The sequence below is a fragment of the Pundamilia nyererei genome, unplaced genomic scaffold (assembly GCF_000239375.1).
Source record: "Pundamilia nyererei isolate P.nyererei 1_Seehausen unplaced genomic scaffold, PunNye1.0 scaffold00114, whole genome shotgun sequence".
NCBI lineage: Eukaryota > Metazoa > Chordata > Actinopteri > Cichliformes > Cichlidae > Pundamilia > Pundamilia nyererei.
In genome coordinates this window covers 1512639-1527675 of record NW_005187515.1, presented here as the reverse complement: position 1 = coordinate 1527675, position 15037 = coordinate 1512639, and the positions used below count along the sequence as shown (strand labels likewise).

At 41.7% G+C, this 15037-nt stretch overlaps 1 protein-coding gene across 1 annotated transcript in view; it reads right to left on the bottom strand.

Moving 5' to 3' along the window:
* The window catches only part of LOC102208922 (serine/threonine-protein phosphatase PP1-beta catalytic subunit), a 24454-nt gene that overhangs the window by 3239 nt on the left and 6178 nt on the right, over positions 1 to 15037 (bottom strand). The window contains exons 2-5 of the mRNA XM_005741850.1: positions 3100 to 3231; positions 2740 to 2970; positions 1569 to 1673; positions 617 to 688 (exon numbers count right to left, since the gene is read on the bottom strand). Of these exons, the coding sequence (XP_005741907.1) occupies positions 617 to 688; positions 1569 to 1673; positions 2740 to 2970; positions 3100 to 3231 (540 nt within the window). The remainder of the gene's footprint in view (positions 1 to 616; positions 689 to 1568; positions 1674 to 2739; positions 2971 to 3099; positions 3232 to 15037) is intronic.

Below are 15037 nucleotides of genomic sequence, written 5' to 3'. Positions count from 1 at the left end.
CTGTCTTCCTTCTCTCACCCCAAGCGGTCGCAGCAGATGGCCCCGCCCCTCCCTGAGCCTGGTTCTGCCGGAGGTTTCTTCCTGTTAAAGGGGAGTTTTTCCTTGCTCATAGGGGGTCACATGATTGTTGGGTTTTTCTCTGCATGTATTATTTTAGGGTCTACCTTACAATATAAAGCACCTTGAGGCGACTGTTTTTGTGATTTGGCGCTATATAAATGAAACTGAATTGAATTGAATCCTTGTTATTTTAAGTTACCTGTTTAAATGTGCGTGTCATACATCAGTTCAAACGTATCAATCCCTGTAGCTGATGTGCATATAGACACACATGTTACTGAAACTCTTCTGCTCATGTTTAAATGTGTGATTTAAGTGATCATGTGCTTATGTAAATCCCAGATATACTTGTACCTTTAGACTGTTTAGTGGGGGAGAAACAGTAAAAAGGCTCACATGTGGGTCAGTTTAAGTTGTGTATCCACTGCATGTTCACCTGTCCATTTCACACTGGGTAAAAGTAATCATCAGAGGGTTATTAGTTCCTCTGACAAAAGAGAGAAGAAGAGAAAATGGTCTGCTGTGTGTGAGTGAGTGTGTGAGTGTGCTGACATACCTGTATCTGGCACGTCTGTGGGTCTCATGATGCGCCTGATCTGCTCCATAGACTGCAGGTCAGGAGAGAGGCCTGTGGGCGACACAAACACCCTTGGGTAAATCTCTTCAATCTCTACTCCTGCGAGGATGAAGGTATTAACTCATATCAGCGCAGCCAAAACTTGTTTTGAACCATTTACTTCACATCCGATTAGTAAACCAGAAATACCAGAAGCTCACGAGAGCCGTGGACTTTATCTTTCATTTTGGGTAAGTGATGTGAGAAGAGCTCAGTGTTGACCCACAGTCTTCACAAAGCCCCAAGGACCAAACAAGAGTGTCACACTAAAGAGTTGTTACAATGATAAAACATGACAAAACATTATACAGAAGCCCGTCTATAAGGGCAGGCTTGTAAATGTCAAATGGGGAACAGATTGTGATGATCTAAATGTAAGAGGAAGTTTGTCCCCGCTGCATCATTTTGCCATGCATACAATGACCTACAAAAATAAGCTGTTCACAACTAGTTGGAGTATTTCTAATTGTACCAAGCAAGACTGGATTTTAGTTTTGTCTTATTTCAGTTGAAGGCATTTAAAGCCACCAGCTCTTAAAGCCAATGATGCAGGAATGCAGGGAATCTAGTTGTCTGTGTTTCCTTTGACTGAACAGAGCATAAACAAGCAATCAGCATAAGCCTTGTTCTGGCTTACCTGACCGAGTGGCAAAAGATAAAACAAAATACAGCAAGTCCAAGTACTCAGCCCTGTGGGTAGTTCATGGAGTAGGATTGTCCACAGTGACACTGATGCAAAGACTGAATATTTGAGGGTCTTTCCACATCTATATGCTCAACCTTCCACTACCCCCAAAAGCTGCCTGGTTCCTAACGGGGCTTTCTAAAGTATTTTTCAAAGTAGCAATAATCTGGAGACTAAACAGTAGTTACATTGTTTCAATATGAATACCTCCGTGACAGCAGAAGATCTTCTCATCCACGATGGCGGCGATGGGCAGGCAGTTGAAGCAGTCGGTGAAAGTTTTCCACAGTTTGATGTTAAATCTGCGTTTACCTGCAACATCAACACGACAGTGTCAGCACGACCATATAAGGCTGTTTCAAAGGTTTTCCAGCTCCGCCTCCAGTTTAATAGATTTAAGACAGTCCTCTTTACACTGGAAGACACAGACGATTTTTGATTTTTATTGGTTTACAAGTGCCCGTCAACCAAGAGCAGTGCTTGCAAGCCAGCAGATCTGCTTGCAGTAACAACATTTTTCCATCTCAATGCTGAAAAGCTTTCACAGACAAGTAGTCCCTTCTTTCCTTCATTTGGGTAAAAGGACTACTGTGCTTAAGGAAATCTGAGATTTGAATGTACACTTTACACAAAATTTGTAACAAAAAACTACCTTTGTGACTACTCATCAGGTGCTGCTGTTGGAATGAAAACACTGGCTATCGGAGGCTAATATGGAGGCAGCTTACTGACTTACTTAAAGAAATGATGACAATTGAATGCCATTTTTTTAAACCTCCTTAAATCCCGCTGCGCTCTCCATCAAACTGAGTGAACTGGTTCGTCTGCCACTGTGCAGCATAACAAGTACTACCATCTCTAGCTGCCTTCCAACACTGTGACCAAGGGACTCCATCCATGGGATGAGCGACTCACTGGAGAGACATCGGACTCTATTAAAACTGTCATCTGTCACAAAATACTCTGTTATTGTGGCATTTGCATGGAAACACTTTCCTTCATGAAAGCCTGCAAGACCAGTTCAAGTGGCAGGAAGTGGCCTCAGGACCCCTTTAAAGAATAAATAAATAAAAATAAAATAAAATGCAGTTAATAGGGGAATTAGTAGGAGCTCTATTTATGAGTTACTTTCACTCATTTAATTTTACATTTCTATTTCATAGTGAAACAATTCAAATATCTAGAAAAAAAAGGGGGGGGGGGGATAGGATTGGGAACAAGAACCATCAAATTACCATTTTTGCCTGCCTGCTTCCTGATCACCACTTTTGTTTCACTCAAAAGTGTTTGTGTGTTAAATCACGCACAATGGAACGGCAGCCACCACAAAGAACTTAAGAGGAAATAAAAAGTGTAACTATGAGAGCAGGATGCTCACACTCGTCATAGAAGCCGTAGATACGGTTGATGGAGGCACACTCGTGGTTGCCCCTGAGCAGGAAGAAGTTCTCGGGGTATTTGATCTTGTATGCCAGCAGCAGGCAGATGGTCTCCAGAGACTGCTTCCCTCTGTCCACGTAGTCTCCTAGAAACAGGTAGTTAGCCTCCGGAGGAAAGCCGCCATACTCGAAGAGCCTCAGCAGGTCTGTGTACTGTCCGTGGATGTCACCTGGGGTTGGGAGCAGAGGGGAACACTTTGATCCAGAAGGCAAAGAGGAACGTTCTCCAGTAATAATAAGCATTGTTATATCTGTTTGTTTATTTGCAATAGGCATCACACTTGATAGATAGTACTGACCACAGATTTTGAGAGGAGCCTCCAGCTCCAGAAGGATTGGCTGACTGAGGAAGATCTCCCGGGACTTGATGCAGAGGCCGCGGACCTCCGCCTCCGTCATCTGGACAATCTTCCCTGGACGACATCCTCGCACTGGGGAAGGGAGAGCAAAAGCTGAGTGAGCTTAAACTAAACTTCGACACCAAGCTTTCTGATGATGTGAAAGTCAGTTTTAAGGAGTAAGCTTTCCCAAGGAGACTGGACTCCCCTGATTTTTTCCTCAGGGTTATGATTGTCAAATAACTTTTTGAATTAACTTCAAACTAAATATGGGAGGACCGTGTTTAGTCAACAGGAGGACGACAGAAATAGCCTGTGTGGATATTGTTGATGTCAGTGTTTGTGGATACACTTCCTGTTGCGTAACAGAAAAGAGAAGGAAGGAGAAGGGGGAAGGGGGGCAGTCACAGTGGTCAAGTGACAAGAAGCCCTGAAAGTTCGTGAAATCGGCAGATGTACACATAACTATTATGAAAGCCAGCAGGTCAATATTACATACAGATGAAGTGAGGATGACTTGTTAATTAAGTCAAATACATCATTTTTGAAAAAGCATTATTTTGGAACAATACACTGTTACACAATGATACACTTACTCTTACTATACCGCCTTAAGATTACAGGAATTAATGTTCGTACACACACGTAGATAAATTAAAGAGTAGAAATGCATAGAAAATGCATTTCCACATTTTGCTGCCATCCTACATTCTCCTACAAAAAGATCAACAGCTACTACATAGACGAATTTATTCTTCTTGCTTAGCAACAATAAGGACCAGAGCTGAGCAAGACTGCTGCTGTCAGGTGACACCACGGCAACATGAAGGAAATCCAAGCCAGTGTAAAACACTAATCCATGAGTGGATCCCAAGAATGTGGTCAGAAGGATGCAGCAATAACACAGCCAGAAAGGCTCGTTTTTCTAAGGAGGAAGTGGCTTGAAAGGGCTGAGTATCAAAGGTGTCGTGTGTGTGTCCTGCAGGTGAATCCCTGTGATCCTGAAGGAGAAGCAGCAGCAGCAGCGGCATGTGTGCACATGTGCTGCATGACCCTGCCATTTCTGCCTGGAGATCTTAGGCGTGGACTATAAACACTCTTGCACTGCAGCCAAATACATCCTGTGATCACACACGCCCCACTTGAAGGGCTATTTTTATGACTGCCCAAAAGGTGAACGTTTTTCTAGTAAACAAGCAAAAAGAAAAGCAATACCATGCAAAGACTGTACGTGGTTTAAATACTAAACACATTCTCTGCCACTGATCCTTCCATAAGCACACACACAAGCAAGATGTGTTTGTGTGTCTAGTGTTGAGTGATTTCACACCTCTGCCTTCCAGCTCGGTCAGGGAGGCCCGATATAGGATGGAGACACAAACACGAAACCAGAAGCACCTGCCTGAGAGGATAACCCTTTATCATAGGGTTAAGCTGAGGCGGAGCAGGAAACACACACGCACGCACACGCTCGCACAGAAAGAGAGTGCGATCCAGTGACCTTGACTTCAGATTGTACCATTATAAGCTTGTGGGGAGGTATCCCAACATCCTTTGGTCCATCACTTGTGCACTGCAGCTTCACCAGTCAAGAGAAGGAAAGAGTAGGATGTGGCACCCACATCTGATTACCGTGGCAACCCAGAAAGACCGATTTCCAGCGGGAGAGGTGTTGGCGAATGGAGCAGCAGCTGCATCTCATAGGGAAAAGGAGGCGATTCGCAGATTAAGTGTCACCTCCACCAGCCCACGCCCTGCATACTAACACTGCTGCATCCGACAGCCGTGACGGAGACCCAACAACGGGCCTGCCTGTATCCGCATAGTTTGTGATTCCGGTCAATTACTCAGCTCAAAATAATTTACTCATGAGGTTTACACACGCACGCATGAGGTTTAGAACATTTGAAAATATGTTAAAAGTCAGAATGTATCCTAAATGTTCAGCTCTAAAGTGAGTTACCGAGTACCAGTGATGCATGCAGATGTAATTTATTGCACGAAACACTCTGTCCAACCTATTGCTTAACAAGTGTAACAGCCGTGGCAGCCACAGGTAGTGATGTGCGCCGTTCTTTTGCGTGAATATTCATGGGGAATATAAAGAGCAAACCAAGTGAGAACATGACAGCTGACACATTGTGGAGATTCTTTAAAATCCGCACAGTTTGTAACTCAGTGTCAAAGTTTGCCTTCTAAATGGCTTCTCCATAACCACCACACATTTCACTTGATTCTGCCCTCCATGATTAACTTGCACATCATTAGGGGCTTTGCATTTTTGCAGAAAAACCGTCAGATGTCAGTTATGCGTTTGCTGACATCACATGGTATGATGGGAAGCACAGGTAGTGTTTTGCAGCATTTGTTTTACCCATGCAAAGCATTTCAGCCTTTCACCAAATTCTACACTTACAGCGAAGAGAAATAGGTAACGAGCAGAGAGAGAAGATCTATGCCATAACAAAAGTAACCCAGTGAATGATCCTCACCCCCCCCTCTGGCAAGAAGACAAATAAGAAAATTTATAGTTAAAAGCTAAACCTATAACATTAAACTTGGGTGAACTCGGGGCATACAGAAAGAGGTGCTCAAATACATCAGTTAATCTTGAGTTTAGGCTTAAAGTTTAGCTTTTTTTTTAAATCTGCCTGAGAAAAATGCTACTTTACTACTCCTCATCTTTTCCCCTGAAAATTCAGTTGTTGTCAACCTGCTGGACACGGTCCTTCACAATGACATTAGAGCCAAATGAATACACAGTGTTAAGGAGTAGTGACATGGTCTCAAACAGCTGTTTGGTTTCACTCACACCACAGCCCATCCATAAACTGGCTTTTCAACATGTTTGTGCTCAGAGATGGTAAATGTCATGTTCAAGAAACCTCTAGTACATTTTCCTAATTTGGTCAGCTCAGGTCCATGTGCCTGAGCCACCACAGTGGGGTTTGGTCACACCCTCTTAAAACTGTATGCCAGAGGAGTTCATGCAATCAAGTGCCTGCTGTCAAAATCTATTCACCAATTTGCCTCTTCCTTCCCCTTCCTCCTTTTATCTTCATCTTTATTATCTTTATTTTTCAAGTTGCATTCCTGGCTGTGGCTGACTCTCTGGGTCACCCTCCTCCACCTCAGCAGTGAACTGTGCTGACGTCAGAGGACAGCTCTGCCTCATACCCCTCCCTGAGTGCATACCAGACAGCTCACAGGCCTTTTTAAACCTTAACATCTCAGCCTACTGCAGCCTGAGAAACATGCAGCCAGGGAATCTACACGTACCACCAAAACCCAAAGAACCTTTCTAGTACCAAGTGAGGGGAACCAGTTTTGGATGAAAAAGCGTCTGTGAAACTAAATGCATCAACACAGCTCACTAGAAAAGTTGAGTTGAGTTCATTTTTATTTCAAACATATACATTCACCAACATTTCATAAAAATCTTTCCATGCAGTTGTAAAAGTAAATCATGATACACTAAGCTGAAGGAAAAAAAATTAAAGTTTAGCTAATGTGACCCTCTGGATTTAAGGCTTGTTGTCAATAGTTACGTTTTTAAAAATACAGAAGCAAAAATTGTCTGCGAGATGTCTGAATTTATCCAGAGTCCTGTATTGAGGTCTTGTTTTGTCCAACCAGCAGCAGTCCAAACCTGTTTGGCTCTCAGGACTATTATTCGAAAGCTACTCTGGATCACTGTACTTAAAACTGCAATATGGCATTGGATATGGGACAGGGCACTCCCCCAGTGTCCTTCCACAGGGTGGCCTAACATGCCTGAAATATACATTTACTAATTAAAAAACCAGACAGGTTGCACTCCGAGCCATACTTCAACTCCAGTGGCTATACTAGAGACATTATTAGGATTGTGTTTATGCAAGCAGCAGAGCACAGACCCACAGTTAAACTTGTTAACACTGTGCAATGGTTTACCCAACCCGTAGTGAACATAACTGGAGACCAGTCACCTGAAACAGTATTGACATTTGCTTGTTTTGACCGTTTTAAATATGTTATCATTTTGATTTCTTCTAACTAGTAGAACCCTTTGCTTAAAAAAGTAATTCGTTTGAATGGTAGACATTTAAATGTTACTTATAAACTATTAAGTTGTAATTCTCAGCAACATGGCAACAAGAGACCATAAAAAATATTTTAATGACTATAAATGAGTGAGTCTAAGAAAGTTTTGTTAACTTGAAGGCGAACGACTGAATTGACTACCAGCGAGAGGTGAGGATGCTGGCGATTCACATATTGGCAGAGTCGTAAATAGAGGACAGGGTTACCCAGGCAACCAGACCCTGGATGGACCACTTCAGCTTCAAAGAGATGTGTGATGAGCACATCACTCATTGTGTGGACATATCATTAGAAACAACCTAACGTTCTTTGGTCGTCATATTTCTAGGTACAAAATGAGAGTTTGTTTTTTTTTTGTTGTTAAATAAAACTCTTCCTGCCCAGCATTTTGTGACAGTGACTCATTAAATATTTGGGAGGATCTTAAGAAAAACCCAGCCCTCTATTGAGCTGCGTAATAAACCACACCAGAGAGGTGTTGCCACATAAAGCAACAACGTGACAGGGTGTGTGAGTACACAGTCAAACTATGATAGAGTGAAATGAGAAAACACCTTACATAGTAAGGCCAGGCTTGCCCGATCAGTTTTGCAAACATATCAAGGCCAGAGCTATCTGCAGAGTCAACAACTGTAATCTTTGTGGACTGTGTTGCCCAAAATTGATGGTAGTCTAATATTAACCACTGACAAAAGTGAACATCTTCATATCTGAGAGAAAAAAAAAAATAGAAAAGCACCGTTTTTGAATCTATAAAGGAAAACGTGGTCGTTCTCTAAAGGAAGGGGTTTGGTTGAGAGTGATTTCCTCTGCTTCGCTGGTTGTAAATGACTTGCCAAGCGTCAAAGAGGTCAACTATTTTTCCATTCATTTAAGAGAGGGCTTACTTGAACAAAGAGCCAAAGAGAGCGAGTGAAAGATAAGTTAGTTACAGACAGATTCTCCTTCTGGAAGGCATTGCCATATATGGCCGCTGCTGTATGAAGGAAGTAGTCAGTCAGGACAGAGAGGGAGTGCTTGAAGGCTCTGCTGCATGTGATGGGAATAGAAACAGGCTAATGAAGCGCAGGCCAGAGCTCGCACTCAGGGCCACAACAATATAATGGCTGTCAGCTGCACTGGAAAAGCGCTGCGTAGGATACATCAGCGAGAAACACGCGCAGATGTCAGCGCGAACCATAAGCGTGACTACTCCAAGTCAGCAAATTCTACTTAATTTTCCATGAGATCTACATTTGTAATCCTTAATGCAGGTTCAGTATAGGTCTATATATAGCCCAGTGTTATTATACGTGCTACTTGATTATTTTGTTTTTCCTGGGTCTGAAAGGATTGTTTGGAGTGGTCATGTTGTTTCACTGAATCAGTGTTTTTGAATCAGTGCTGAGTCACCGATTAGCTGACCAATGAATTTGTTTAAATTTTTTTTTTTTTAAGTAACTTGTTCAATACTCCCTGTCAACTGAAACTGTTCCAAGTTCATCACAGCGGAGTTTCCCGAGAACAATCGGGCACAGGCATCAGTGAACTTGGCCTCAGTTCACCCGACGTTGCACTGAGCGTACAGTACCAGTTGTGACAATTCTCATCTCGACTCAAACAGTATCTTACAAATGGTGCACTTTGTAGTGAAATGTAAATATACTCAGTTATATAAATGTCTGTGAAAAAAAATGTCATCACAACATTGCTCCAGCAATGCCACATGTTTACGTTTCCTAGTACGTGCAACAATGAGATAAGCCCAAGCATATTTGACGACAAAGAGCCCCGTCTCGGCTTCCGGTGATGATGTAGTAGTGACAAAGGTAGCTATTTAAACAACCTCCAACAAAGCACATAACTTTGCAAAATATGCAAGACAATTGTTCCAGGTAAATGTGGAAACAATACACTTGTTTCACTACTTGAGACAAACACATGCTGTCAAATGCAGCCTGGCTATAAAGGAAAGATACCAGCAGCTGGAGATGTGTGACGCAAATGTAAACAACTGACTCTACAGAGGATTGCTGGAGCACTTTCATTCCATAAGACAGCAGGAGCAAACAGTAGATGAACATCACTGATGTGGTTGCATGGTGGAAAATAGAGCCGTTTAGTTATTTTAGTTTTAAACTAAAACGTTAAGCAGTTATTTTATACTTCCAAGGGTAGGCCACCTGAGTTCTTACGTTGACTAGCTGTGTTATCACTGTAATGCTACTGCTGCTGGCACCTGGTTTTCACACTTCAAATTAGGAAACATGTCATGATGGTATGTTGTTGTTTTTTTTGTTTGTTTTAAATCACATTGTTTGTAAACATATCATCATAAAATATAAAGTCCATATTGCCCACAGCTACACAGCACTAAGGAACTTTTAACAGCACATTTGCAGTACCTGGACCTAGCATATTAGTCACAGCACATGCCACTAGTATTGCTGCTCTAATAAGACTCTGATGTCTTATTAGACATTTTCACACAACTCAACACAGGGAGCTCTTTTGAAGTTGCTCAAGTTTCTCTCTGAATGGTGTCTGGTTTCTAAGGGACTCTTAAGATTGCAGTGTTAGCGTGAGCCAATTTTTCCCCAATAGATCATGCACATGGGCCGAGGGGGTGAGCCGACAAAGCCAGCAGAAGCTATAAGACAGGTAGGCTTCACGATAGTAGTAAAACATTTTTTTCCCCTCATATGTTTAGGTTCTGGGTCTTCTACACTGGTTAGTTTAATTATTATCTATATAATTATCATTATTAATATTATCATTATACCTATTGTTGCTGGTGTTTTTGGTTTTGTTAAGTCTGCAAAGGCAAAGAATGTCTGACTTTGTTGAACTTGCATTGTAGTACACCACTCAAAACATTGGATGGCCCTTTTGGAAGGTTTCTGTGCTGGAGCTGGCACATGACTATTTCAAATTCAATAGGTAGCATGCTGCAAGTACGCATCTCAATATCAACTTGAAAAACATAAACAAGCTTTTCAACTCGATGGTCTAACACCACAGTCCCACATTTAATTTCACCACCCTAGCTCTCTTGCAAGGTATCACCTGTCAAATAAAGGCACTAAAAAATTACCCATGACACATCAGCATTATGGCTTAGAAAGGTAGTGCAAAGCTAAAACTGAAGGTGACTGCAAAGTCTATGTTTTGTAAGTATGCCCACATGTCACAATTCACACTGTCAGTTCATTAGTGCCACTTTCTGGCAACTTCAACTTTAACAGAATATCTCTCCTTTTCAAGAAAAGGATTCAAAAGTTCTACTGGGTAGACTCATGAATTTAGAGCAAGTATGACTGTGCATGTTTTTAGACACTGCAGCACCAAAAAAGATGCCGTGTCAGACCTTTTTTAGCCTTCCTCTTCCATTCACTCCAACTGGGCACAAGGCCAGCAGCTCTCAACTGCTCCTCCATCCCACTCTCTCCCACACGGGAGAGATGGAAAACAGTGACCCCTTAGTGAACGAGAAACACAAAGTAACTCTGGCAAGAGGAGCGGGAGCCACTCTTAACTCAGAAATCCAACTGCGATGGCATTTCTGGGCAAGCTTTAGATTTTCAGAGGACGTTTTGTTCGTCTCTAAGTGCCACAGTGAATGGCAGTCTTTGTGGGGCGAAAGAAAGGACGAAATTGAGAGGAGAGACTGGGGGAGATATAAAAGGAGACACAGCTATAGACAGAGAGAGTGGGAGAGATGGAGAGGAGTAGAGAAACGGGAGAAAAATGTAGGCTGACACTGAAGCTTGAGACCCTGCAAATGAGGGACTGAATAGAAGGGAGGGTTTATAGCTAGGCAGCTGAAAAGCCTGGGTGAGCTCTCTGTGCCATGTTTGGTGCCAGGGGGTGAACGCTCCCCGCCACACAGGCTCCACCATTGTTGTTTCCATAACAGAGTGCCACGCCAGCACCCTGAACACCACGCAACACAGCAGCAGTCGACTACATCTGACACAAACAAGCAGGGTGACAGCGAGGAAACAAATATGCATTATGAATAGCTGTAAAATAAAAATTGAATCCAGGAAAATAAAAATAAAAAAGTTACTTTAAATTGCTGTCAAAGTGCTTCAATTTCAATTCAGACGGCGATGAACTCACACAGACACCCAGATGCTAATTAAAATGATAAAACCTCCGAACTGGTCAAACCGATAGAAATTTTGAAAATAGGAACACAAGCAACTCCTTGTAAAAACAATTAAGAAACAAATAAATTCACGCTGCCTGAAAAACAAAGCTAAATACAGCAAAACACATCAGTCAGGATTTACACTGGCTCGAAAAATCCTAATGCCCAAGTTTGAGATAACAGGTCTCACGACGGTGGCTATCAGTTTTCGCTTCCTGATTCAGGCTCTTTCACACGTCATGACTCTTTTCAACATAAAATGATCCCTATGAGTTTCATCTACTCCAATCAGACATGGTATCAGAAGATGCAAAGCTGGTCGCAAAAATCTATAGAGAATACTTTAAAAAAATAACAGTAAAATGCAACATTGTTGCAAATAAGAAAAGAGATCAATACCACTGAAACTTGTTATTTTTGGGATTTAGTTCACAGAGGAGTAACATAGAAGTACTCAACAGCCATGTGACATTTTGCATATAGTACAGGTATTTGCACAACAGTAAAGTATTTGTGCAAGGGGTAACATAATTGCGCGAGCATGCCCGTCTTCATTACTCACTGTGTTTATCAGACACATCTTTACCCAAGTGGAAAGCAATAGTTAGGTTGCTGCTGGCATTTCCAGTATGTCTTTCAGAAGATGTCTGAGTTAATGTTGAATGACTCACATTAGCAACCACTGCGTTGCTTTGCTTGGCCATTGTTATGCTGCGATTCGTCACGTGTTTTCTGGAACTTGAATAAGTTATATATTGCTTTGTGGCAACTTTACAGCACTCGCTGAATTTGTTCTTCATCACTACTTGCTCTAAATCCAAAGCATTTTCAAATAGCAGATGATGATCCACTTCCAGGATGACTGCATTTGTTCTTTACAGTGCCAGACATTTGATTTTTGTATGGCTAGTCGGTTATCTATAGCATATTGCTGACGCCGGGTCTATCCAGGAAACTTCACATTGCTCAGTGCAGGGAAAAGGTGTGACTGGCATATGCAAGCATCTCAGACAATAATTTATTGAGTGTAATTGCAGAATAGCCATTTATCGGTTAATTCCAGTAGTCAGTGACTACTATGACTTATATCCAAAAAGTCTTCTTTAATATGACTTCTAAAGCTTTTTCTTTAAAAAAAAAGAAAAAAAAAAGAAAATAGCTTCAAGCTTCATACGATAGCCTTCATAAAGGCTATCGTATACTCATATTAAATGTCTAGAAAGTATATGGTATGTGGTATCATCACCACAGTAAAATATCTTACAGTTAGAGGCCATCTAAACAATATGCAATTAAAGATACACTACACTCTTCTCACTGCGCATTTTACCCCCTTGGCTTATTTGTCATTGTGCTGTTGTCATCTTTGAAAACTGTAAGGACTAAATGGTGGCTCCTTGGTAAAGGAGTGACTCAAATTCAGGAAACATGGACATCTAAACACAAACACCTTTTAGGAGATTTTATGTTCCCAATTTGACAACAACTTGGCTGCTGTTTTTGCCCATAAACCAAGATGACTAAAAAGAAGAAGAAAATAAATAAAAATTCCATCCTACCTCCCCTCTCCCTTACTGGCTGATCCACGGGGCTGTGGCGTTGATTGTGCCACATAAAGCCTACGGGCCACCTGTGCTGGCAGCCCAGACAGAGGGCTTGTTGTCACTAAAGGCCAGCCAGTGTGGGCTTAACATGTGTATGCTGGAAAAGCTGGGGCCTGTAATCGCTGCTTTACTCGATTGCAGCACAGAGACACAGTACAGCAATGGTTATAAACTAATGAGGAGGAGAAAGAGGAGGAGGGGCAGGTGCAGAGAACTCAACAAACAAACAAACAAGAAAACACAAGGCTTGGCCAGTAAACTGTGCACAGGAATGTAGGGAAGGAATACCGCAGCTTATATGAAGCATACTAGAGCAGGGCGATATGACCAAAAATATTTATCACGATAAACTTTTGAAAATTTGCGATAACGATATAATTGACACTAGACAAAATACTTTACAACTCCACAACTTTATTAGCGCAAAATACAAAACATCAATGTAGTTTCACTTAAACAAGCAGCTGTTTTTTATGTGCATTAAAAGTTATATAAAAATTTAACAGTGCAAAGACAAATTCCTTGCTGACAGTTTAACCAAAAGGCATTTCCAGTGGAAATTGGCCGACAGATCCTCAGCATAACCGTGTATAATATCCACAAAACTTAAAAAGGATGAGTATGAAAACAAATGCACCACGCATGCGCGTTTTATCTATATTCTATCGCGATATTTCATTTTCTTATCGTTGCCCAACATTATACCGGTATTACCGTGAACTGTATGATATGGCCCAGCCCTAAAGCATACTACTGCTTGCTACTGTGTTAATGCAAATGTAAGATTTCTATAAACTCTAAACAATTCCGGGTCAATTCAGATGTGATCTAACTAACCACAGCGAGTTGCTGCGAAATCTGACACGAGCTGCTGTGGATCATACAAAAACAGTAGACGGCTGATTGATTTCAAACAGACCATGGTGTCATGCAATCCTGTGTAATGTGGCTGCATTGCTATTGATCTTTTCACCTCACAATAATACCGCATTACCACCCTTTGATTAGACACATAACTGTTTAAACCGTACTTCTTTTTGTTTTTGTTTTTATTTTTATAACCAGGAACACAATACATTAGGCAGCTGTGGGTAACTTTGCAGTGTTAGTAATCAGCAGTGCTTTAAAAAGTATAAAATATGCATGCAGGCTCTGATGCAACACAACAAGCTTGATCCTGCATGACCACACTGGTGTGGCTTAATACAAACATTCAAACTGGGATACCACCGTTCTTACATGCAAAACAATGACAGACAGGACTCTCGCGTCCTCAGGGAGGAGTGCAAAATATGACTGCATAACATTACCACTGTCAGACACACAGACCTCCAAATGGCATTTTAATACAGACAAATAGCTTTAGTAAGTAAGCTACACACCATTGTGCTGCTTACCTTTCTACTCTGACTCAGAAGACTGGTCACAGGTCAGTAAATCACAAGTCATTGTTGTACACAGTGACAAATGAAACCTGAGAGGCTAGAAACCTGCATGCTTTGCCTGCTATGCCACTGAGGAGGCTTCAGTGATGTAAGTCATGCTGTCAGTTGATCAGGTTTAGCCTGTCAGCTAGAAACTCCTGTCAACCCCTCCACCAAACCACTCTTGAAGCACAGCTTCAGTGTGTGTCTGTCTTTAGACACACCAACACATTTGCAGATAAATTTGTGCAATTTGTGAAAACCAACTAAAACTAAATAAATGACGAGCCTGAACACAGAACATAGGAGATGAGTTTGAGGACAACTATGCAGTTTGGGTTAAAACTTGACAAACTGGGAGTGATGCTGGTCTTAACTTTGTCACAAAACATGCATCATAGGTCCAACCCTAACAGGCATGTTATAGGACTCTCTAAGAAAACAATGACTGAGTAAGAGGCAGCAGGGGAAACCCCGTTTATGGCGAGGAGCTGACTGATCAGTACTGAACGATTGACTAACACCTGATTGATAACTAGGGCTGCCACGATTTGTCGACTAGTCACGATTACGTCGACTATCAAAATCGTCGACGACTGATTTAATAGTCGACGTGTCGTTTGAAGCTTTGTAAGATCGCAAAAGACGCAGGAATA